The 26,790-nt window shown below is 34.4% G+C and overlaps 2 protein-coding genes across 2 annotated transcripts in view; one reads left to right on the plus strand and one right to left on the minus strand.

Moving 5' to 3' along the window:
* The window catches only part of ATRNL1 (attractin like 1), a 766,939-nt gene that overhangs the window by 206,156 nt on the left and 533,993 nt on the right, over window positions 1-26,790 (plus strand). Inside the window, exons 19-20 of the mRNA XM_061162736.1 lie at window positions 1,332-1,469; window positions 24,823-24,916. Coding sequence (XP_061018719.1) covers window positions 1,332-1,469; window positions 24,823-24,916 — 232 coding nt within the window. The remainder of the gene's footprint in view (window positions 1-1,331; window positions 1,470-24,822; window positions 24,917-26,790) is intronic.
* On the minus strand, window positions 18,155-19,122 carry LOC133070768 (transcription factor BTF3 homolog 4-like). Its single transcript, XM_061163166.1, has one exon. It carries the CDS (start codon window positions 19,047-19,049, stop codon window positions 18,573-18,575), a length of 477 nt encoding a protein of 158 aa, XP_061019149.1. The 5' UTR covers window positions 19,050-19,122; the 3' UTR covers window positions 18,155-18,572.

A 26,790-nucleotide genomic window follows, 5' to 3' on the forward strand; every position in this document is an offset into this window, starting at 1 on the left:
TGATCTTTTATACATCCTGATTGTTCATTTATTGGTGCTATTGATGAGATGTGTTACTTAATCCCAGCTTCCTGATCTTGGAAACAACCCTGAGAATAGTACCTTCCATACAAAATTGTTGTGAGGATTAAATTATGTAATTCATGTATACCACTTGGTACTCTATCTTGCAGTGGGGTAGTAGTTACAATATTTAAGAAACCTGATGCAGTATGTGAACTGACAAAGCAGAATAGATAACAGCACAGACTATTGCAATCGATTTAACAGTGGCTTTCCTGGTTTGAGGTGAGGGCGCTAATTAAATGCATAGTTGTAATAATGATGAAAATGATGATGATGTTTCGACAAGAAGTTACCAAAATAAGTTAATATTATGCCCCCAATAGACAATAAACAGGAGCTTTCATATATAAACTTTACTTCTCACCTAAAATTTTAAAATTCTATTGTAATATTAATATAAAAATATATTAGATCTCATATGAAGATATAAAATATCTCATGCTTCAAATTTCTTTGTTTTAGTTCACATTTCAAGTAAAATTTCTAGTAAGCCTTGAAGCTTTTCTTGCCCAAAGAGATAAACATTTATACAAATTAATTTAAAAGTTAAATTATGTTAACTTTTATGTTAACATAAATTATGTTAAATTTTACACTAATGTATTTTCTTGAAGTAAGGCCTTAGCATCACACAGTTTTCTGTATTTATTGATCCTTTTTTATTATACCAAAAGATAATTGATACATTTTGGCATCTTTATCAGAGCTGTGTTATTTATTCTTGTGTTAACTTAATAGACATAATAGTCACATGCATCTTTAAGGAATATGTTAAAATGTATTCCTTCCTTGGGCTTCTCTGGTGCCTCAGATGGTAAAGAATGAGCCTGCAGTTTGGGAGACCCAGGTTTGATCCCTGTTTGGGAAGATCTCCTGGAGAAGGGAATGGCTACCCACTCCATTATTCTTGCCTAGAGAATTCCATGGACAGAGGAGCCTGGTGGGCTACAGTCCCTGGGGTTGAAAAGAGTCGAATGACTGAGGGACTGATGCTTTGACCTTTCATTCTATCCTTAGCTATAACATTTATGTTTCACTTTAATTTTTAGCATTATGTTTTATAAATCATAGGCAAAATTTGTCCCATGTTAATATTTTGAGACATGTTAAAAAAAAAAAGAAAAAACACTTGGGAAATGCCATTTGTACTTTGCTGTCATTCAGATTTGTAAAATAAATTCTTTGTCTTTATGGCAGTTATACTTGATATTGATATGTAGATATTATCAACCTCTTTTTTTTTTTTTTTTTACTATTTTCTTTAGCTTGCCAGTGTAATGGACATAGCACTTGCATCAATAATAATGTGTGCGAACAGTGTAAAAATCTTACCACAGGAAAGCAGTGTCAAGACTGCATGCCAGGTTATTATGGAGATCCAACCAATGGAGGACAGTGTACAGGTAATTATTTTTTCTTTCACTTCAGTGTATTTTTACTATAGGAAAGAAAATTAAGAAAAATGTACCTCTTGTGGAAATATATTTTATTAAGGAAGTTTTTTTCCATTGTCTGAGTATTTTTGGAAGATAATTTGTATTTATTGAGGACTATGAACTATAAAAATTCTGTGATATACTTGCTTTAAGAAACCCATACTTTTTCTTATTTAAAAATGAATACAGATTTACTGTAGGAAACTTAGCAAATGCAGACAAATTAAATTTAGAAATTATGTGTAATTTCAGTATTCTGAAAAAAATCATTGCTTATAGCTTATTTTTAATAATAGTGATCACTTACATTTTAATTTAGAAATAAAAAACAAAGATTTTGTGTATGCCTTATATCCGGTAAGTTTTTGTTTTGTTTGTTTGTTTTTGATATAGCATAAGGTTTAAGAGAATGGGTTTGGAATCAGTCGTTGGCTGAAATTCCAATTCTGCCACTGTTTAAATGTATGGCTTTGGTTAATTCACTTAACCTTAGAGAGTGCTTCGTTTTTCTCTTATGTAAAAGTGAAATGATAATGCTTCATTGGATTGTTGTAAAGATCAAATGAGATCATGTGTAGTGGAGGCATGTGTAATAGGAATTAAAGCACATTAAAAGAGCATTGTAAGTGCTAACTATTACCATCTCATTTTTTTGATCCTGAAATCCTTTTATTTATTTTCTTTCTCTGTCTTGCCACTTTTTTCTTCCTATTTTTTTAAAAAGAAATTTTGGTCTTTCTTTAAAAAAATTTCTTTCAAATTGTAATTTTTCAATAATCCTTCTTCATTTCTATGTTGGTCCTTGTTCCTTAAATCTTCAATCTACTTTTTCTAAATGGAGAGTGTCTGAATAGCACTCACAGAAAAGCTGTGGTTGGTAAGATGAGGAATCTTTAGAGAGAGTTGGGCCTAGGGCCGATCTAGACAAAAATTTTAACACTACCTGCATTTTAAAACCACCTGGAGAGCTTTTTAAAAAATATGGATAAGGATATAATAATGGATAAGGAAGCTGTGGTACATATACACCATGGAATATTACTCAGCCATTAAAAAGAATTCATTTGAATCAGTTCTGATGAGATGGATGAAACTGGAGCCCATTATACAGAGTGAAGTAAGCCAGAAAGTTAAAGTTAAAGAACATTACAGCATACTAACACATATATATGGAATTTAGAAAGATGGTAATGATAACCCTATATGCAAAACAGAAAAAGAGACACAGAAGTACAGAACAGACTTTTGAACTCTGTGGGAGAAGGTGAGGGTGGGATGTTTCGAAAGAACAGCATGTATATTATCTATGGTGAAACAGATCACCAGCCCAGGTGGGATGCATGAGACAAGTGCTCGGGCCTGGTGCACTGGGAAGACCCAGAGGAATCGGGTGGAGAGGGAGGTGGGAGGGGGGATCGGGATGGGGAATACGTGTAAATCTATGGCTGATTCACATCAATGTATGACAAAACCCACTGAAATGTTGTGAAGTAATTAGCCTCCAACTAATGAAAAAAAAAAAAAAGAAAGAAAATCTGCTCCTTAAAGTGAGCCTCACAGAGGTTTTAAACATTATTTCTGAGAAATAAAAAAAATAAAAAATATGGATGTCTAGGCCACTCCCTAAAATAATTAAATCAGTCTCTTAGTTTAGGTCCTAGGGTGATTCTTGGTTCTTTAAGTCTTCCCAGATGACTCAAATTTACACTCAGAGTCGAGAAGACAGGATGATGAGCTTATGCCTTAGAGTCAACGAAATTGCTCTGGCGATAGCAGGTTTCCATTCATTGCTGGTGAGTGGAAATTTTGCTCTGCCCTGATTGAGGCTCTAACACATGAATTGGTTGACACTTGCATTTTCTGTGTTTGAGGTACTGTACTCATAGCTTATATTCATTGTCTCATTTCAAGACAACTGTAAGGGAGGAATCACAATTGCTTCCATTTTAGGTACAGCCAACATACAAAGAAGTTAAGTAAAATGCTCAAGATTATACTACTACTAACAGGCAAGAAATATCTGATTCTTAGACCTAACTCTTGACTATCAATGCAGAAGTAGTGTTAATGTGAACAGGGAGGATCCAGGAACCCTTCGCCAAAAGCCACAGCTTAGTGGTGTGTTCAATGTGTAAAGAAGCTGCAGGAGATATCTGTACAATGGAATCCAAAAAATTCAGAGCTTGTCTATTATAATCATAGTATTATATTTTGTTATTTTATGTTTGTTGAGTAAAAAGAACCATCCTGTTTTCAAAGCTTTTTACTACTGAATTTTCTTTAGTCAAGAATTTCATTGGAAATAAAATGTATTTCAGATAGATTAGATAGATGATTATTTATGATTAAAAATAGGGCTTCCCAGGTGGTACAGGTTATAAAGATTCTGCCTGCCAATGCCAGAAACACAGGTTTGATCCCTTGTTTGGGAAGATCCCAGGAGTAAGAAAGGGAAACCCACTCTAGTATTCTTGCCTGGAAAACTCTGTGGATAGCAAAGAGTCAGACATGACTGAGCTACTGAGCGCAGACACATACACACACGCACACGCACACATAAATGCTTTGTTTCCGTGACTTTAAGGGAAAAAAAAATTTCTGCTTTTTTTTGTTTTTTTTTTTACATTGCAATTTATATGTGTTTACAACCTTTCAAATATTTATATAGAATTGTTTTAATTTACTTTTATAAAAGTTATTTTATTTATGCTCTCCAAATAATTTTAATGTCTGTATAATAGTGCATGGGGATTTTGTGAAGTAATTTGCTTAATATTTTTCTGTTATTTATATGTTGCTTCCATCCATAACCCCATTTTTAGAGGGTTTTTCTTAAATTGGGGTCAAATTCACAAAGCATAACATTAACCATTTTAGGTACACAGTTCAGTGGCGTTTAGTACCCTCACAATATTGTGAGACCATCAACTCCATCAAGTTCCAAAAAATTTTCATCACTCCAAAAGAAAATATCATACTTATTAAGCAGTTATCCCAAGTTCTTGGCAATCACTAATCTGCTTTCTTTATGTATTTACTTATTCTGAATATTTCATATAAATGATATTATAAAATGTGTGACTTTGTGACTGGCTTCTTTTACTTAGCTATAATATTTTTAATATTCTTTCTTTTAGTATCTATCAATACTTCATTCCTTTTTACTGATGAATATTATTCCATTGTACACATATATCACAATAGTTTTACCCATTTATTTATTGATACACATTGCTTTTTTTCCAACTTTTGGCTGTTGTGAATACTGCTACTGTGAACATTATTGCACATGTTTTCTCGGAGGGATTTCAAGTTTTTGGCTGTTTTATGTATCAACTAGAAGAGGAACTGCTGGGCCATTTGGTAATTTTATGTTTAACCTTTTGGGGAGCTGCCAAGTTGTTCAAATTGTTTTCCATGGGGGCTGCATGATTTCACATTCCCATCAGTACTGTGGATGATTCCAATTTCTCTATGTTCTTGCCAACACTTATTATTTTACATTTTTTAAAAGCTTCTAGCTGTGGTGATAGGTGTAGAAATATTTCTCATTGTCATTTTGATTTGTATTTTCCTCATGACTAGTGATGAAGTTGTTGGCCATTGAATATAGTCTTTGGAGAAATGTCTATTCAAGTTCTTGACCATTTAAAAAAGAATTTAAAAAATTGTGGTATGTACGTAACATAAAATTTTCCTTAAAAGAGTATGTAGTTTAGTTGCATTAAGTGCATTCACATTGTGCATTCATCATTACCATTCATCTTGAAAGTTTTTTCATCTTTCAAAGCTAAAACTATATAACCATTAAATAATAAATCTTCATTCCTCAACACCAGCCCCTGGAAGCCACTCTTATACTTTGTGTCATTTTGAATATGATTACTCTAGATACCTTAGATAAGTGGAATTTTCATAATTTGTCCTTGAGTGATTGGCTTTTTTCAGTTATCATGATGTCTTTATGGTTCTCTCATGGTTTAGCATGTGTCAGAATATCCTTCCTTTTTATTGCTGAATAATATTCTGTTATATATGTATACTACATTTTCTTGATCTGTTCATCTGTTGATGAATACTTGAGTTGCTTACATCTTTTCACTATTGTAAGTAATATTGCGATGAATGATATGGGTGTACAAATATTTGTTCAATTTTTTTTTTTTTGGTCTCTTCATGTGCCTATTTCACACTTGTATGTCTTTGGATAAATGTCTATTCAAGACTTTTGTTCACTTTTTATTTGGATTATTTGGTTTTGTTGTTGAATTCTGAGTTCTTCATATATTCTAGTCATTGTTATTAATTGCTAAGTCCTGTCTAACTCTTTTGTGACCTCTGGACTGTAGCCCATCAGGCTTCTTTGTCCATGCAATTTCCCAAGCAAGAATACTGGAGCAGGTTGCCATTTCCTTCTCCAGGGGATCTTTCCAACCCAGGGATCGAACCTGCGTCTCCTGCATTGGCAGGCATATTCTTTACCACTGAGCTACCAGGGAAGCCCTTATTCTAGTTAGGAGGCCCTTATCAGACATATGATTTGCAAATATTCTCTCCCGTTGTATAGGCTATCTTTTCACTGTCTAGACAGTGTTCTTAAAGGCACAAAAATTTTCAGTTTTGATGAAGTCCAGTTTATCTCTTTTTTTCTGTTATTGCTTATGCTTTGGTGCATATCTAATAATCCAAGAATATAATGTCATGCAGATTATGCAAAGTATTATTTTAATTTTTTTGCTGACATAGGCAAAAGGAACCTTCAAATAACTCTATTAGCTAAAAGCTGTTTTCAATTAAAATAAGTTATTATTATTCCGACAGGCAGAGTGCTTTTAGAAATATGTTTCCCTTTGGGAGTCATACTTCTCTGCTAGGTTTAAGATTAATTCAGTTATTTCATATTATTTTTGTTGCTGACATTATCATCTGTAGAGCTGAGGTACAATGCAATAGAAAATTAAAGAGAATGAAAGATAAATACCTTTCTTTTTTTACTGTTGCACATTCTCTGGTAGTTTATGAAGCTTTAAATAATTCCTTATAGTTTCCTTGTTTCCCAAATTTGGCAAAATAATATTTTGCTGTCTGTGACTTTTCTATGGTGATGTGATATATGAAATTCATTTTTATTTCTTATAGCCACATTAGTTATCTAACTAAATAAAAAATATGCCACATGCAGTGAATTATATTTAATGTGGTAAAGGCTAAAATCAATTTATAAAAAAATGAGAGGCAAAGTTTATTTCTTCATTTTTTCATTCACCTCATTGAGAAAAGTTCATTTTTCCCTTAGTATTTGCATTTATTAAAATTCAAAGTCCATAGTGATATTAAGGGAAGTGAGGAAATAGACTTATATTTAAATGGTAAGGCTTAAATGTACTGTAGCTTTAGATATTCTTTTAAAAATTCAGCCTACTAAAGCCCTTTAACATTGTTGTAAATACATAAATGTACTTACATACTTTTATTAATTGTTTTTAAACTATGGTATATTTATGGCTATTCTATTAGTGCAATTAACTTTGAAAGTGCTTTATTATTAAGCTATTTTATTTCTTATTAATGTTCAGTCAGAGTCCTTGATAGCATACTTATACTGGTGTTGGTAATTATTTATCTTCCCAGGTGACGCTAGTTGTAAAGAATCCACCTGCCAGTGCAGGAGACACAAGAGATATAGATTCAGTCCCTGGGTCAGGAAGACCCCTGGAGAAGGGAATGGCAACCCACTCTAGTATTCTAGCCCAGCAAATTCCATGGACAGAGAAGTCTGATGGGCTACAGTCCATGGGGTCGCAAAGAGTTGGACATGACTGAGCATGCACACACACATCTGTCTGTCTGTCTGTCTATATGTCTATCTGTATTTGTAGCTTATAAAAGAACATAACATTGTTAAGTGTTTGGGCTTCGAAATCACATTGATTGGGCTCATATACTGGCACTGTCACTGTCTCCTTGGGTGAGTGCAGCTGAATTTAATTTATTGTGAGCCTTGAATAAACAGGAAATAATACGTGTTTCTAGGAAATGTTAGCTTTATAATGCAAGCTGTTGTGGCATGTTATTATTATTATTATTTATAACATCATTAGGGTTAAGTATTTTAATATAAGTGTATGAATCATATTTGTGGGACAGTATTACTTTTGCTATATTATCTCCAATATGACTGATATGTTTTAGTAGGAAAATAAGTGAAAATTTCATTGAGTAAGAGTAACAGCTCAATGTGCTACAACAATTCAACACTCAATATACTATATTACTTTGTGATGAAGGATTATTCTTCAATTCCCCAATTATTGACCACTTCCTATATGCAAAGTAGTGTGTTAGGACTTAAATTTATATGCAGTTAACTTAACAGAGATTTGAGCTGCACAGGTCCACTTACACACGAATTTTTAAAACAGTAAATACTGTAGTACTACATTGTCTGCAGTTTGTTGAGTCTTGTGTATAGAGGATATACAGCCGTGTGTAGGAGGAACCTGGTATCTGGAGGAACTGCATATATGGAGTGCCCGGCTACAAATTATGTAGGATTTTTCTGTTGCACAGAAGGTTGGCATCAGCAAAACCCTTGTTGTTCTAGGATCAACTGAACATTGTGTAGGTGCTTTAATAGTGTTATGTAGAAGCTGAATGACAGAATCAGGGACTAAGAGATTCATTTTAATGAGAGTATCTGGGTAGGCCCTTGAAATTGAGGGTAGTTTACAAGCTTCAATTTTATGTGATTGTCATTAGTTGCATGTTTTCACAACTGTCTCTGAATATAAGAAACTGAGCTATAATGTTATTAATCTTAAAAATATTTTAATATATTTACATGTATTTTTTGGTTTCATTATTCATAAAATGTGCTATAGGAAAAAAGCTCTCCATACTGAAATATACAGACATTTTAAAAAATGCAGTCTTGGGACCTCCCTGGTGGTCCAGTGGTTAAGACTTCACCTGCCAGTCAAGGGGTGTGGGTTCGATCCCTAGTCAGGGAACTAAGATCCCACATGCCTTGTGGCCAGAAAAACAGATCATAAAGCAGAATTAATATTGTAACAGATTCAGTAAAGGCTTTAAAAATGATCCACATTAAGAAAAGCTTATAAAATGCAATCTTGTATGAATAATTTGCTTCATCTAGGTCTTACTTTTTTTTAGTTTACTGCAAGATGTCTAAACGGTTTTGTTGATGTTATGAATAAATTCTTTTCCTCTAACATTGCATTCATAACTTGTTTTAGTAAATCTGATTTTGTATTTGCTTATGTCTTTTAGTTCATTTTATTATTCTTTTTCTAGGTTCTTAAATAGTATACGTATATGATTTTCTTTCTGTATATTTTTACTTTTAATAGTGTTAAAGAAAATTATTTTTCATTATGGGATATAAAGAGTTCTTTCAACATAGTGACAGTTCTATTTTTACCTCTGTTTCTTATTAGCAAAACTTATGTTTTTCTTTTTGGCATGCTATTAATATCTGTCCATAGCAGGCTTTTACAGAAACAGTTAAAACTTTAATAAACACAGTGGGCTATTCTCTGAGACTTGAGGATAATAAAGAAGATGAATGAACTCTTCCTTCTCTCTGCTGGAATAAGAGATTTTTTTTCATTTTAAACCTTTCTTACATATTGCAGATAGAAGTTGAAAATTTATAGCCAAATGAACTTGAGCATTTCTTAAATGTAAGAGTTTAATTCTCTCAAAATGGGAGCATTGGCCTGAATACTCTAAAAATGCAGATAACAAAAATCACTGGATATGGAAATCTTGTTTCTGTTGATTATTTTGACATAACAAAGTTAAGCATGTTTATTTTCTGAGTATACATTATCATCCTGTGTGGCCAAGAAATACCAATATGAGATTTTAAATATTTCAAAGCGAGGACACTAAATGAATAATTGCATAACTATGTGGTGATATTTAGCATAGGGTCTAGTCATGAAGTTATACTTTGACCTAAGATTCTCTTGAATGACATTTTTATATAAATTTAAGAAAATGAGAGAGCCTTTTAAAATAATATAGAGCTGCTCATTTCAACTGCCTGATTAAAAAGACGGTCAGTGCACAGTTTCTGTAGTATTTTTAGCTAGTTTCTCTTCTTTTTATACTAAATATTAAAAAAAAAATTTGACTGGGTTGGGTCTTAGGTGCAGCATGTGGGATCTTCAGTCTTCGTTGTGGCCTGTGGGATCTGGTCCCCTGACCAGGGATTGAACCCCGGCCTCTGCATTGGGAGCATGGAGTCCTAACTACTGGGCACCAGGGAAGTCCGTATACGAATTTTTTGATATCCTTTGTTTATCTTGTAAAGGTGTTCCTTTACATCAAATGCTCAGTAGCCCTGTTTTCTTTTTCTACTCCATCTTTCAAGCTCTTTTCATCCTTTTTGTCCTCATAAAAGGAATTTTAAGGACAAGAAGAGTTTATGAAAACTGTTTGGCCCTGACATCGTCAGGTATTTTAGAATGATCTTTGTGGATTATTAGAAGATGCAGTTTACTCCTCTTTTCTCTCAGATTGCTTTTGCAAGAACTGTCTGTGGGCTGTCTCATGAAACCGCTAGAGGTATTAGTCAGTGAATTTTTAAGAGCTGGGAACTTTTCCATGCATGGCTTACTTTGGCACCTTCCTTATGATCTCCCTTTTTACTTTTTATTGCAGAGTTTACCAACTAAAATTTTTTCTTGGATTTTTTGCCTTTGGTTAATGGTTTTTAGGCTCCTAGACATAATGTAGAATATCTCCACCCCTGATTTGTAAGTTTTTGACCAAGAAGTGTGTCACATGAATGCTTTCTCTTCATTAGCAAGTTCACTATATCTCTCTCATGGAATTAAAAAAAGAAAGAAAACCTATTCGATGGTTTTCAGTTTAGTTCAGTTGCTCAGTCGTGTCCGACTCTTTGTGACTCCATGGACCACAGCACGCCAGGCCTCTCTTTCCATCACCAACTCCTGGAGTTTACCCAAACTCATATCCATTGAGTCGGTGATGCCATCCAACCATCTCATCTTCTGTCGTCCCCTTCTCCTCCTGCCTTCAATCTTTCCCAGCATCAGGGTCTTTTCTAGTGAGTCAGCTCTTCGCATCAAGTTGGCCAAATATTGGAGTTTCAGCTTCAGCATCAGTCCTTCCAATGAACACCCAGGACTGATCTCCTTTAGGATGGACTGGTTGGATCTCCTTGCAGTCCAAGGGACTCTCAAGAGTCTTCTCCAACACCACAGTTCAAAAGCATCAATTCTTTGGTGCTCAGCCTTCTTCACAGTCCAAATCTCACATCCATACATGACCACTGGAAAAACCATAGCCTTGAGTAGACGGACCTTTGTTGACAAAGTAATGTCTCTGCTTTTTAATATGCTATCTAGGATTGTCATAACTTTCCTTCCAAGAAGTAAGTGTCTTTTAATTTTATGGCTGCAATCACCATCTGCAGTGATTTTTGAGCCCAGAAAAATAAAGTCAGCCACTGTTTCCACTGTTTCCCCAATCTATTTGCCATGAAATGATGGGACCAGATAACAATACTTAACCTACTGGGGGCAAGATGGAAACCATCTAAGTGTTCAAGGTTTCCCTTTAGTTTTGCTTGATGTAGTGCTTAACTTCCTCATCATGTTTTACTTTAGGTTTTATGTTGCAAGGATCTGGCACAATTTGTTTTTTAAAAAGTAAGATAAGGTATTATAATTTAAAGACAAAAAAGACTCTAACCCTAAACCTACAAATGTTGAGGAACTCCTATTAGCTTTGAATGACAGGCGTAGGATGAAAATGAAGAGGTGAATTTAAATTGGGGGTACTAGTCATATTCTAAAACACATAAAACATTTATTTGGTATGCTACAGAAAATTAGAGGTTAACTAAGAAACTCTCAGTATGTATTTAGCTTTTTCTGATACAGATTTTTTTGAAAGCAAAATCAAGCTAAATACCAATTTACATACACACTTTTTCATTTCTCAAAAACTACTTAGTGATGGTGGCAAAGTTAATTATATATTAGAAATGCCTAGAGCAGGTGCAAGAAAGCACCAGCATAAATACTCTCTGTAAATAGTTCATAAACATATTAAAATCTGTCTTAACATATTATTTAGGAAGAAATGCCTTTTCTTCAAAGGTCCATTTTTATATATCATAAGATCTGAATGTAAGTGTTTGCTTTTTTATTAATCACATATAATTTTATCTATACCTTTTATATTGCTTTTCTTTCAAATTTTAGTAAATAAAATTTACTAATTTTACAATAACCATGGTCTATGCTTTTAAGCTTTAAAGCAACTATATAAACATTTAATTGTATATTTAGCATACAGTTGTATGTTTAGCATAAATTGTATGTTTAACAGCCTACTTTATTAAGCAATTTTAACTTATTTTTGACTTATTAAACATTTCTGTAGAAGGCCACTATTATTTAAATTAATGTTCATAAACTACATTCAGTAACTATTATTTAAAAGAATGTTCTCCCTTCACTTGCATCTTTAGGCTTGATTTCTATGGTACCTTTGATTTCTTCCTGTTCCAAACAGACTCCACATTGTGTCTGGTATCTGTACCCTTCTCTATATTCCATTGCCGTTATTAGTTTAGGTCATCATGGTCTTTTCTTTGTCTTTTAGTTGCTAAGTTGTATCTCTTTTGAGATTCCATGGACTGTAACCTACCAGGCTCCTCTGTCCATAGGATTTCCCCAGCAAGAAAACTGAGGTCTTGCCATTTCCTTCTTTAGGAGATTTTCCTGACCTAAGAATCAAGCTAATTTCTCCTACATTGGCAAGCAGATTCTTCACCCGTGAGCCACCTGTGAAGCCCTAAAATGGAATGGATTCTTACTAAATATTTGTTGAGTTAGTGAACGATTACCCTCTTTATATGCAGTCTCTCCATTTGTAATCCACCTTTATACCTCCTTTATTGGAAGACAAGGACACATTTTCTTCCCTCAAAAATCAGTGATTTTTATGACCATTTCCAAAATTTTTCATTGCTTCCAAAGTATCTGTGAAATAAAAACTCCTTGACAAGACATTCAAGGCCTTTTATGCTCTGACCCTGAGTGATATTTCTGGTTTAATATCCTACCATGGTTCTCATATTCTCCCACATCTTTACTTCTCTTTTTCTCTGTGACCACATTTAAGATTCTGACATTTTCCTAGTCAGCCAAGCTCCAAGCATTATATTAAAAAATATATATAACTAATGTTCAATAGTTTATTTATATCGGGAATATTGCTAAGAAATTTCCCTAATGTTTTTCATCCTCACCTAAGCATTCTTTCAAGTATGTACTATTGCATCCATTTTACAGAGGAGTAAACCAAAGACATAGGTCCAAAGAGTCATGTAAGAGGTTAAGCCAGTAAGTGATGGGACCAGAATTCAAATGTGGACTCCCAGATTCTTGTGCTTCAAAACAAGTATGTACTTACTTCTGTTGAATCCCAGATATAAACAGTGGTCAACTCTTACGCATTTCAAAGCCATAATTGAACTGCCATTGTCTGGTTGTGTTTATCTTTACTTTAGCTTAACCCATTGTAATAATTCCTAAATAGATCATCTTCTCTCTCTCTTTTTTTTTTACTTGATCATTTGTTCTTCTCTATGATATTCACAATATTGTGTTTCTTTTCACCTCATTTTCAATCGCTTCTTTATATTACCCCAACTCTTCACCCATTTTTCTGATCTTTACTTTCCTGGATATTACTATGCCTCTGGACTCCATCACGCATTTTTCAAATCTCAGCTGAGGGGACATTTCAGCTTGAAAACTTGTACTTTCCATCCTGACTTCAGGCAGTGATGTGTACCTTCAGGGTGATAGCCGTCAGTGTTTTTGTAAGTTATTGTTCTCTTGTCTTTCTAAGTAGAATGTGAACTTCTTGATGAGAAAAGTTTTGCCTTACTTTTTTAAAAATCATTTTATATTGTCTCTGTGTCCCTATTACATAGGTAGTAGTACTGTGCTTAGTATACAGTTAGTCCATTGCTGAATTAGTTGCTAAGAAAATATAATGTTTGTGTGATACATTTTACTCATTTTCGTATAATGCAAGAGAAAGTGGAATTCAGACTTTCTGGCTAGATAGCTTTCACATTTCAACCAATTGTTTCACTTTAGAGCCAGAGGTAAAAAGCAGGTTATGATTTTTGGCATGTTAATTTTTCAGTTTTCTTTTATTTTTCAGTAATAGAGGCAAGGAGCAATATTGACTCAAAGTATATATATTGTTTTTCTCTAAATGAGGATTAGTTTTAATAATTATAAATGGTGTTTCAGTCTGTACTAATAACTTATTGAGTAATAATCTGATATTTTGTATATAAATTTTTCATTAAGTAATGATAAAAGGAGTTATATAAAGTTTGGATAAGGAAGAAAATGGAATTTATATAATTCTTTTCAGTTTCTAGTTTTTCAGATAATAGAATAGAATCTTGGTGTCTGACTTCCCTAAGCTTACCATCTACATTTCATTTCACTAACCTATTAATTTGGGGGTCATTTTAATGAATGTATCATCCTATAAATGTTTTCAGCTGAGATCAAAAACATTTATTTCCCTATACTATATGATTTATATATTTAATGATTTTAAGAGTATATTTTGTTTATTCTTCTATCTGCCAGCACTTAACTCTTTCAAGTTCAAAGCTATATTGTGATTATGAATTTTATTGTTGCTAATAGAAGGCATTTGGATATTTCTTCACATGGGGTGACTTTTTTTTAAAAATAGGGACTAATCTTTTCTTGAGAAATAAAATCATTTTTTATTTTATATATTGTTAACCACATCCCTTCAATCAAAAGTATAAAAGCAAACCATTAGTAACATACAAGAAAAACAAGGAACTCTTCACATACAGTTAGCATGTTTTTACTGACTTACAAGTAGAATGCATAAAAGTGTATTTTATTATCTGTTTTTAAGTGTAGATATATTTAATCTTTTCAAAGTCAAAAAGGTCTATTAATTTTGGGGAGCATAATTTTACACAGAAAAGTTGTTTAGGATATTCTTTCAAGTTTGTTTTTTCTCTTCTTATCTCTCAATTAAATATCATAGGCTTGATGTCCCTCTTCTCCTTAAACATTTTTGGATTTATTTTTTAAAAGCTGGGAATTCTCTTATAGTTATAACATTATAGTTATAGGAATCAGGCCAGTAACATTGATGCTTATTGTTATCAAACATAGAACTTACCACATACAAGATACAACTCTACAGTGAGTATCACCAGATGGTCAACACCAAAATCAGATTGATTATATTTTTTGCAGCCAAAGATGCAGAAGCTCTATACATCAGCAAGAACAAGACCTGGTGCTGACTGTGGCTCAGATCACGAGCTCCTTATTGCAAAATTCAGGCTTAAATTGAAGAAAGGGACTCTTGAGAGTCTTGAGAGTCCCTTGGACAGGAGATCAAGCTTATCAATCCTAAAGAAAATCAACCCTGAATGTTCACTGGAAGGACTGATGCTGAAGCTGAAACTCCTTTACTTTGACCACCTGAAGCAAAGAGCCAGTTCGTTGGAAAAGACCCCAACACTGGTAAAGATTGAGGTTAGGCAGAGAAGGAGGTGACGGAGGATGAGATGGTTGGATGGCATCATTGACTCAATGGACATGAGTTTGAACAAACTCTGGGAGATAATGAAAGACAGGGAAGGCTGGCGTGCTGTGGTCCATGGGGGTCACAAAGTCAGACACCACTGAGCAACTGAACAACAAGAGGGAAAACCACTAGACCATTCAGGTATGACCTAAAACAAACCCCTTATGATTATACAGTGGAGGTGACAAATAGATTCAAGGGACTAGATTTGGTAGATAGAGTGTCTGAAGAACTATGAATGGAATTTTGTAACATTGTACAGGACATGGTGATCATAACCATCCCCAAGAAAAAGAAATGCAAGAGAGCAAAGTTTTTATCTTAGAAGACTTTACAAATAACTGATAAGAGAAGCAAAAGGCAAAGGAGAAAGGAAATGATATACCCAACTGAATGCAGAATTCCAGAGAATAGCAAGGAGAGATAAGAAAGCCTTAAGCGAACAATGCAAAGAAATAGAGGGAAACAATATAATGGGAAAGACTAGAGATTTCTTCAAGAAAATTGGAGATAACAAGGGAACATTTCATGCAAAGATGGGCACAGTAAAGGACAGAAATGGCAAGTACCTAACAGAAGCAGAAGAGATTAAGAAGCGGTGGCAAGAATACACAGAAGAACTGTACAAAAAGGTCTTAATGATCCAGATAACCATGGCGGTCTGGTCACTCACTTAGAGCCAGACATCCTGATGTGTAAGTGAAGTAGGCCTTAGGAAGCATCACTATGAACAGAGCTAGTTGAGGTGATGGAATTCCAGCTGAGCTGTTTAAAAACCTAAACGATAATGCTATAAAAATACTGCACACAGTATGTCAACACATTTGGAAAACCCAGCCCTGGCTACAGGACTGGGAAAGGTCAGTTTTAATTCTAATTCCAAAGAAAGGCAATGCCAGAGAATGTTGGACAATTTTGCTCATTTCACATGCTGGCAATGTAATGCTTAAAATCCTTCAAGCTAGGTTTCAACAGTAGGTAAACTGAGAACTTCAGATGTATAAGCTGGATTTAGAAAAGGCAGAGGAACCAGAGATCAAATTTCCAACAACTGTTGGATCATAGGAAAAGCAAGGGAACTCCAAAAAAAAAAAAACATCTACTTCTGCTTCACTGACTATATTAAGCTTTTGAATGTGTAGATCACAACAAACTATGGAAAATTCTTAAAGAGATGGGAACACAAAACCACCTTACCTCTCTCCTGAAACCTGTATGCAGGTCAAGAAACAACAGTTAGAACCAGACGTGGAACAATAGACTGGTTCCAAATTGGGAAAGGAGTACGTCAAGGCTGTATATTGTCACTCTGTTTATTTAACTTACATGCAGAGTACATCATGAGAAATGCTGGAATGGAAGAAGCACAAGCTGGAATCAAATTTGCAGGGAGAACTATCAATAACCACATACACAGCTGACACCACCCTTATGGAAGAAAGTGAAGAGGAACTAAAGAGCCTTTTAATGAAGGTTGAAAGAGGAGAGTGAAAAGCTGACTTCAAACTCAGCATTCAAAAAATGAAGATCATGGCTTCCGGTCCCATCACTTCATGGCAAATAGATGGGGAAGCAATGGAAACTGTGACAGACTTTATTTTCTTGTGCTCCAAAATCACTGCAGACAATGACTGCAGCCATGAACTTAAAAGACATTTGCTCCTTGAAAGAAAAGCTATGACCAACCTAGACAGCTGTCATAAAGCAGAGACATTACTTTGTGGACAAAGGTCCGTATAGTCAAAACTGTAGTTTTTCCAGTAGTCGTGTATGGAAGTGAGAGTTGGACCATAAAGAACGTTGGGCACTGAATAGTTGATTCTTTTGAACTGTGATGCTGGAGAAGACTCTTGAGAGTCGCTTAGACTGCAAGGAGATCAAACCAGGCAACCCTAAAGAAAATCAACATTAAATATTCACTGGAAGAGCTGCTGCTGAAGCTGAAGCTCCCAATACTTTGGCCACCTGATGTGTAGAGCTGATTTATTAGAAAAGACCCTGATGCTGGGAAAGAGTGAAGCCAGGAGAAGAAGGGGGCAACATGGGACGAGATGGTTGATGGCGTTACCAACTCAACGGACATGAGTTTGAGTAGTAGGCTGTGGGAGATGGTGAAGGACACAGTTGCCTGGTGTGCTGCAGTCCATGGGTCGCAAAGAGTCAGACATGACTGACTGACTGAACAATTACAGAAACAGCAAACCCCCCAAGCTATGAGTGGCACCACCAAACTCCTTCCCTGGGAATTACACTCATCATCTCAGCATCAAGCTGCTGTAGCTTAGAATTGTTTCTGTGAGCATCTGTGCTTTGTCTTGATTTATTTTGTACACTCTTAGCAAGATGTGTCCTATGCTAATATCCCCTTTGTTTTATACCATTTCAATTTAGAAAAGGTTTCATACAATTCTCTGCTTTAGGGTGTCCTAGGAATCATGCACTGGAGAAGGAAATGGCAACCCACTCCAGTGTTCTTGCCTGGAGAATCCCAGGGACGGGGGAGCCTGGTGGGCTGCCATCTATGGGGTCGCACAGAGTCGGACACGACTGAAGCGACTTAGCAGCAGCAGGAAACCTGTATGGCCTATTTTTGTATGTCTCTACAGTCTGTGAGATCACAAAGAATTGGACATGACTTAGTAACTGAACAACAACATTGAATATACTACAGTTTACCAGTAACTGAACAACAGCAACATGGAATATACTACAGTTTGGCTTTGTGTGACATTTCTTCATCATAACATTTGATTACACACTTTTGGCAGAAATCCCCGTGTAGTTATGCTAAATTCTTCTCACCATATCAGGAGTTACATGCTGTCGTCATTCAGTTAAGTGGTAGTGTTCACTGTGAACATTTGGTTAAAGTGGTGGCTGCCAGATTTCTTCACTATGAAGTTACTGTTTTCTCCTTTAATGGAAAAATGTCTTGTAGGAGATACTTTGAGACCATGTGAATATGATATTACTTTTCAAACTTTTTTTTTTTTAATGTAAAGATTTGTTTTATTTCTACTGGGGTAAGGAAGAGGATAAATAAAACTGTTTTCCAATTTGCTCTCCACTGTATACACACATATCCACACACACACATACACACATACACACACCTAAAATACCCCAACAAAAAACAAAAAACCATGAATCAAAAACCAAAAGACCCTCAAACTGCACCAACACTTCATATTTTGACCAAAAGAATAGATCCTGGGAGGAAGTGCAAAATGCAAAATTAAATGACCAAAAATTGCTGAATAAACAGCATTATTAATATACAAAATATTTATATTACTGAACTAGTAACAGTTGATGTTCTCCGTGTCTGTAAAACTTTGGAACCACATAGCTGATTTGTTAAATCTAGTCCATGCCAGCTTCCAAAAATCAGAAAAGATCTTAGTTAGCTTCATTCTTTGATGCCTCATCAAAATTTTCTACGAGATCTGGAACATCATCCTCCTCCTCATCAATGTCTTCTGGTTTTGGGGTTTTGCTATCCAGCACTTGCCGAGGGAACTGTTCAGCTAACTTCCTAAGACTTGTTAAGCTGTCAGCACCAAGCTGACTTAATATTCCAGGAGGCATTTCTGTGATTGGTTTGGCTTCTGCATGGCCGGTAATTGCAAAGGTGTTGGCAGAAAGGAAAGCTTGGACTTTGGGATTGTTGAAATGAATAACTGTCCCATCATCTTTAATCATGTTCACCTCTTCAGTACCAGCTATATTATTCACAGCCAGTTTTTTTAGAGAACTCTGAAGTTTTTTGTCATCAGCTGTAGCTGTTCTATGTACCACCTTCTTCTTTCTGCGGGCTGTACCCTTGCCCCCTATCCGGACCTGAGCCTGAAGTTTGGCTAACTTTTCTTGATTCATGCTGTTGGTAAATCTGAAGCAAGGAGGGTCCTCCAACACCAGCACGCTGCAAGAGCAAGATGGCTGCCTCAGTCGAGACCTACTTTTCAAACTTTTATCCACTATTTTTATGATTTTTTTTTTCCAAATGGAGATTTTCTAATTCTGTCATCCTTTCTACAATATCAGTTAGATTTTTTTCTACAATGAAAAGCTTTCTCTTCTCTATTTTGTCTGTCTGTGAATTTTATCTGTGTATATATCTGTGCATCTATGTATTTATCTGTGTATCTGTTTTTGCAATTCAGTGCAACTTTAAAAAATAATCCCATTGAAAGCAATGCAGCTTTGAAAAGAGGCATGATAAAAATTCAATAATTTGGAATTTAGAATTTGAACTTGAGCCAAGCAGTAATTTTTGGTGGTAGAGCTGAATATGGGAAAAAACGCGTGGTATTTCACTTATTATTGACGTTTGGTTTGTGAATAGATTCTAATAGTATGTGGCATTCTTGCCTCTTCTCTAGCCCAGGGTATTAACATTTTGCCCTACTTTTTTAGCTGAATGAAAGCTACAGATTAAAGAAATAAAATATAAGAAGTCAAAGTTGAAGAGATCTAAAACTAATGGTGGTGATTAGGGGTGTTCAATAAATTTATCTTGCTAGTGTTAGAAAATGAAATATGACTAAAGTTACTCATTTATCCAAGCTAAATACAAGATATTAAAAGTACAATTCCAGAATGGTTGGGTTGAAATTAATTTTGGTCAAAATTTTTCAATGTTTATGCCTAACCCTCTTCTGTCAAAAAGGAAAACGAAAACCTTGTTTTGTTTTTTTAATAAATTTCATTTGTTTATTTACAGCTGTGTTGGATCTTTGTTGCTGTGTGGGCCTTTCTCTAGTTGTGGCGCGCAGGCTTCTCTTTGCAGTGGCTTCTCTTGTTGCAGAACATGGGCTCTGGGACACACCGGCTTCATTGGTTGTGGTGTGTGGTCTTAGTCGTTGTGGCTTCCATGCTCTGGAGCTTAGGTTCAGTGGTCGTGGCACTTGAGCTTAATTGCCACTATCTGGGATCTTCCCAGATCAGGGATTGAACCTGAGTCTCCTACCTTGGTATATGAATTCTTTACCACTGAGCCACCAGGGAAGCCCCCTTGATGGTTTTAAATGAGATCTTAGTTTTTAGCATTCATTCAGAATGTAAAACTGACAAGTTATGTGACTCCAGGCTTTCTGATTATATTTCTGGAGTTGGCAATTTTTTTTTTTCTCTAAAGGATCAGAGAGCAAATAATTATTTTTTTGACCCAGGTGTTATTGTTGCTTTACTGCTGCCTCCTCTTCTTCCTCTTTCCCTCCAGCTTCAACTCCTCCTCCTCCTTCACAGTTGTTTCAACATGTAGAAATGGTTCTCAAGTTATGGGCCATTTAAAAATAGGAAATGAGGACTTGGCCTCACAGATATAGTTTACTAATTCTTAAACAGATGGCTAAGAGTATCTTTTCATTTTTCAATATGTTAGATGGCTTTGAAATGTAAAATATGAAACTTATAGCCCTCTTCGCACTTTAAGGCTTTTCAGTCTGTAATTTAAATCCTCAAAACAGTGCCGTTTACTTGGCAGTTCCAGTCCTTAAGTTGTAGATTATTGTTCACCATCATATTCTCAGAGTAGCTCTAGAGTACTGCCTTTCACCCAGTAGCATCCAACAACTGGAACAAGGACAGAATAACTGAGTTTCACTGTACTTTACTTGTTGGGGAAAGAATCATTTCTTCAATTCCCATTTACTCTGTATTTAGGCAAATACAGGTGCCCAATATCCCAAGTAAACAAAGTAATCTCATAAATGAAATGACATATTTTAAATTATGACACTTAACTTTCCAGAAGAAAACAAAGTCATACTCTGAGCAACAGGTTAATATGTGATAATAGTTGTAATTTTTGAATTTTTAGTGAGAAAAATCAGATTGCTAAGATATTGATATCAACATTTCATATTGATTTATATCAGAGAGAAGCATCTATGTTTTTTTCTCATTTGCATAAGCCACAGATGGTGAATATTTGGACTTAGAACTGTAAATAAAAATATAAGAAGAAAAATATAATTTTAAGTCATGTGGCTGTTTGAACATTTGTCTTTGCCAGAATTCTTACTATATGTGAAACCTGATGTATATCTACTAAATATCAAGTATAATTATGCTAGAAACATAGAAAGGAAATTAAATGGGCATGATTTCCCAACTCCCAGAAGTTATATGTGTTTGTGAGAAATAGCAATGACATAGAAATTAAAGCTCTAAGCACGTAAACTGACTTTGAAACAAATACTGCCAATGACTACTGTTTGATTTGTTTTCTAAAGTATGTTCTTTATATACAATTTGTTTGAATAACTTTTATAGCGTTTGTTTTCCTATCCTTATTTTTTAGTTTTGGTTATAAGTTGATATTGAAAATTTATATTATAGGGAAACAGAAATACCATGTGACCACATAATGTTCCTCTAGTGTATATCTAAGCTGTAAAATTATCATCATATAAAATTTACCAAACAAAAGGCCACAGTATGATGATTTTATAGGTGCTTATTCAGCATAAAAAAATAACCTCAAATGCTGACAACAACAGAATAATTTCAACATTGTCATGTCATAAAATATACATTTTAAACAATTGAATTTAAAATACATTTGTGCCATTTTAGCCCAAAGTATAGCACCTCAAGGGAATTCTCTCAAAATGAGTTTACATTGAAAAGTGTTTTAACACAATTTTTTTCTGTCTCAGAAATTATTAAAGTTACTATTCAATGATAATTCTTTAAAGAAACACTGCAAATATGACATTATTTAGCTCTGCCATAAGGATAAATAAAATGTTTACCCAAGTTTTAAAATATTAATGTATATCATTTGTTTTTTAGTGTAGCTCTGAATACAAATAGCATTACTATGAAACTAAAGTTAATATTAAAAGATATCATGTTATATTCATTTACTATTTATGATGTTACCTGTCATCAGTACATCTGAGTTCCTTTTTTGCTCAGGATAATTTCCTTTTCCTTGCATTTCTGTACCTTGTCATTCATTTCTGTAATTCTCACATATTGTGTTTCCAGAGTTTATTCACAGATGTAAATCTGATCTATTTACATATTCTTTATGAAGGAAAAACACTGTTATGTAGAAATCTTTTCTAATAAAACCTCAGTTCACTTCAGTAGCTCAGTTGTGTCCGACTCTTTGTGACCCCATGGACTGCAGCACGCCAGGCTTCCCTGTCCTTCACCAACTCCCAGAGCTTACTCAAACTCATGTCCATCAAGTCAGTGATGTCATCTAGCCTTCTCATCCTCTGTCATCCCCTTCTCCTCCCGCTTTCAATCTTTCCCAGCATCAGGGTCTTTTCAAATGAGTCAGTTCTTTGCATGAGGTGGCCAAAGTATTGGAATTTCAGCTTCAGCATCAGTCCTGCCAGGGAATATTCACGATTGATTTCCTTTAGGATGGACTGGTTGGATCTCCTTGCAGGCCAAGGGACTCTCAAGAGTCTTCTCCAACACCACAGTTCAGAAGCATCAATTCTTCGGCGCTCAGCTTTCTTTCTAATCCAACTCTCATGTCCATACATGACTACTGGAAAAACCATAGCTTTGACTAGATGGACATTTGTTGGCAAAGTAATGTCTCTGCCTTTTAATATGCTGCCTAGGTTGGTTATAGCTTTTCTTCCAAGGAGCAAGTATCTTTTAATTTCATGGTTGCAGTCACCATCTGCAGTGATTTTGGAGCCCCCCAAAATAAAGTCTCTATTTCCATTGTTTCCCCGTCTATTTGCCATGAAATGATAGGACCAGATACCATGGTCTTAGTTTTCTGAATGTTGAGTTTTAAGCCAACTTTTTCGCTCTCCTCTTTCACTTTCATTAAAAGGCTATTTAGTTCTTCTTAGCTTTCTGCCATAAGGGTGGTGTCATCTGAGGTTATTGATATTTCTCCTGGCAATCTTGATTCCAGCTTGTTCTTCATCCAGTCCGGCATTTCCCATGATGTACTCTGCATATAAGTTAAATAAGAAGGGTGACAATATACAGCCTTGACGTACTCCTTTCCCAATTTGGAACCAGTCTGTTGTTCCATGTCCAGTTCTAACTGTTGCTTTTTGACCTGCATACAGATTTCTTAGGAGGCAGGTAAGGTGGTCTGGTATTCCTATCTCTTGAAGAAAGAAAATCTTGAAAGAAAATCGCATCTCTTAAAGAAAGCAAACCGAGGTTCATAAAAATCTACCTACTACCAAAATTTTTGTGTGTGTGTATGCAGGATTGTATGTTTTTACTGTACATTATGTGTTTTTTCAAAGCATGTAATCATAAGCAATGAGAAGCTTAGTTTCTGCAATATTTTGCCACATAGATTTAATATCCTAGGAATACAAATTAATTAGATCAGTGGTTCTCAGTGGGGATAAATGTGGGGATGACAATTATCTTCATAATTATAAAGTTCTAATGGATCCTATTAAAATAATTAAAAAAGAGGCAGAAGATGATAGGTATCCTGAATGCACAAGCAAACTCCACATGACAGTGTTTTATATTTTGATCAAAGTAGTGACTCATTATCTCATTTTTAAACGTGTATGAAAATCAGGAAAAAGCCAAATAATTTCATTTTTATCAGTCGATTGTTTAACTAGCTGATTGTGTGCAGAAACACAATAGTTCTCATTCAAAGTTTTTGAAAGCCCTAATGGCATGATCAGCCCTATCTTCTTCAAACATGTCTGAAGGTTGAGGAATGAAATTGTAGCTGAACCGAAGGTGGAATGATCAGTTACTGAATTGTATTGGTATCAGTCAGAGAGTGTGAGTGACAAGACTTCGAATGATGGCTATCACAGTGGAAAGGAAAGGTCAGATACAAGAAAGATGCTTCCTTGTAGAATCTAGAACCTACTGGCTGATTAGACATTGGGCACAATGAAGTATGAGGTTTGTGTCCTAAATATTTGGAACACTGATCTTTAACAAAGGAATGTGGAGTAAGAAAATGAAATGAGTTCATATGAACCAAATTCACTGGGTATAACTATTATACTCTGTCATGTTTCAGGTAGTATTCTGGAATACTACAACTGAGAATGACTTCAGAAATGTAAAAGAATGATATTTGGGCAAATAGACTTTTTATACAATACATGAAAACTATATTATTTTATTGTTGGCAGTGGTAACAGTAGTGGAGGTAATAGTTAAATTTATTAAGTGCTTGATATATGTTCAGAATTTAAAATACATTATCTCATTTAATTCTCGCAAAAGTCCCAAGAGTGTCTCCCTGCTTTTGAAGACAGAGAACAAAAACTAGAGAGGTTATATAAATTTCTCAAAGTCAACATACTAGTGATAATAGATGTGCATTTTGTAGCTAAGCTGTTTGACTCTAAAGATCTTGTGCTCTTTGAAACTCATTTTATTAAGTATATGTACTTAATAGAAATGGAAAAACGTCCATAGAAGGGTGAGATAAATACTCGGATCCACACTAGACTTAAGGATACTCCAAAGACTTTGAAGCATTTCACAAAAAATTTTAAATGAGTAAATTAATTTCCCTTTAATTAGAAATAACCCATGTCATAACCCTAGTTTTTGGATGGCAAGAGGATAATCGATGATTTTAAAAATAAGAAAATAAAATCTTCCCTGAAATGTGATGTACATGTTTGTGATGGGGAATATTCAATATCATTTTGGTTTTGACTTACAGCTTGTACATGCAGTGGCCATGCAAATATTTGTCATATGCACACAGGAAAATGTTTCTGCACAACTAAAGGAATAAAAGGTGATCAATGCCAATTGTAAGTAAAAATTACTTTATAGAACTTTTGTGGGTTAAATTTGTGCTGTTGAACTAATTGCTACAGGTTTCCCTTTGAAGTTTAGTGTTGTATTAGTTAAGTAACCAATATTATTATCAACTATGCTGATTTGCATTTTATCAATCTTCAGAGAAGTTAAGCCTTTAAATGACAGTTTTATGGAAGCTTTAAAACAGAGCCCATAGAATATTTGTCTTTTTTACCTTTCTGATAAAAAGAAATATTTTTATTTTTTCTAGAACATCTTATATATCCAATCTCAAATCTGGGTGGCTCTCTTTATAATTTTCCTCTACATCTTGTTAAAGAACTGAAATTCAATGTTTCTATGCATTTCTTTGTTTTAAATCTTTTATTGTTAATCCTGACCATCAAAATCTCATTAAGCCTTTCAGTTGGTTTCTATACTCATTTTCTTTTTTTTCTGTGTTATTTCATTAGACATGAACCTACTCTTGTTACTCTGCTTTTAGTAGTTCTATGAGTGGTTTTTGTCTTTTTATAATTTAGTTGTTAATCTGAAGATTGATTCTCACCTACCTCTAAAAGAAGTAACTTTAGAAAGTAGTTTTTTCAGGTTATTTAAATGCTTTATCTTACTTATATTCTTTATATGTTAAAATCATTTTGCTAGTTTTGAATTATTTATCTGCATGCACTTATCTTTGTATTAGATATAATACACTGCATTTGACATAAACCATAAATTCCAGCTATAATAATTACATAATTATTTTAAAAATTAATAAAGCATTCTCCAAAACTGTATCTATCTATATATAAATAAAAGTTTATATCTAAAGAAATCTGCTAGCCTTGGAAAATGATCTTTCTGCTTGTTTTTACTTAGAACAAATACATTATTTGCTGTAGAATTATCCTGCACTTCTCATGTTAGATAAACATGTCTTTGGCTAGTCTCTGAAGTGTCATAGGTTTTCAAGAGAAGGTGAGCAGAGCAAGTTTGTTGTTGTTGTTTTTTTTTTTTTTTTTCATTTATTTTTATTAGTTGGAGGCTAATTACTTTATAGTATTGTAGTGGGTTTTGTCATACATTGACATGAATCAGCCATGGACTTACATGTATTCCCTAAGTTTTTATTCCTTCTCCATAGTCTCTAAACTTTAAAGTCAAAGCATAAGCTCATAGGGAAATTCCTGTTAAGAAGGCTATTTTGTTCTCAGTACCAATTCAATTAAGCTGAGTCCTATGCTTTAAGTCAGAGATGCCACCAGTATTTTGCAGTGCCATATACTGGTTGTTATAAGCAGGGCCAACTTTGTGGTCATGTGACATGTGCATTTACATAGGGCCTCATGCTCAGAAGAGCTTCTTGACTGATTGAATGTTCTGCTGTTGCCATATTAAAATTTTAATAGATTCTTAACAAGAGCCCTTCATTTTCATTTTCCCCTGTTCCTTGCTTCCCCTTTTCCTAGTGATTTATGTAGTAGATCTTGGTCTTAAGCAATGAATATTTTTGTTGAGCTTCTAATATCATTTTAAACACTGACAGTTTAAATTTGTACTTTATTTTTTCATAAATGGCATAGCCATCCATAATAATTATCTCTTATGTGATGTAGTACTTTAGTAACACACTTTTGATTCCAGGTGAAAGAGACAGTATTTTAATTCACTGAACTCATGGGTTTGTAAGCTTAGATATACAGAGCTAGAAGATTTGACACATGCATGAAATATTAGAAAAATAATTTATGTAGTTCTGAATGATGAAAGTACATTTTACTGCTAGTTACTATAATTAGGGGAAATTTTTTACAAGTATGGGGGAAATTGGAATACTAACTTGTGGGCATATTTTGTAGATAGTTTTTTTTGTTTTCTTTTT

This window comes from Dama dama, chromosome 15 (genome assembly GCF_033118175.1).
Source record: "Dama dama isolate Ldn47 chromosome 15, ASM3311817v1, whole genome shotgun sequence".
Taxonomy (NCBI): Eukaryota; Metazoa; Chordata; class Mammalia; order Artiodactyla; family Cervidae; genus Dama; species Dama dama.

Bases quoted from the DNA above. Each gene is read 5' to 3' on its own strand.
- LOC133070768 (XM_061163166.1), bottom strand. From the start codon at position 19,049: ATGAATCAAGAAAAGTTAGCCAAACTTCAGGCTCAGGTCCGGATAGGG.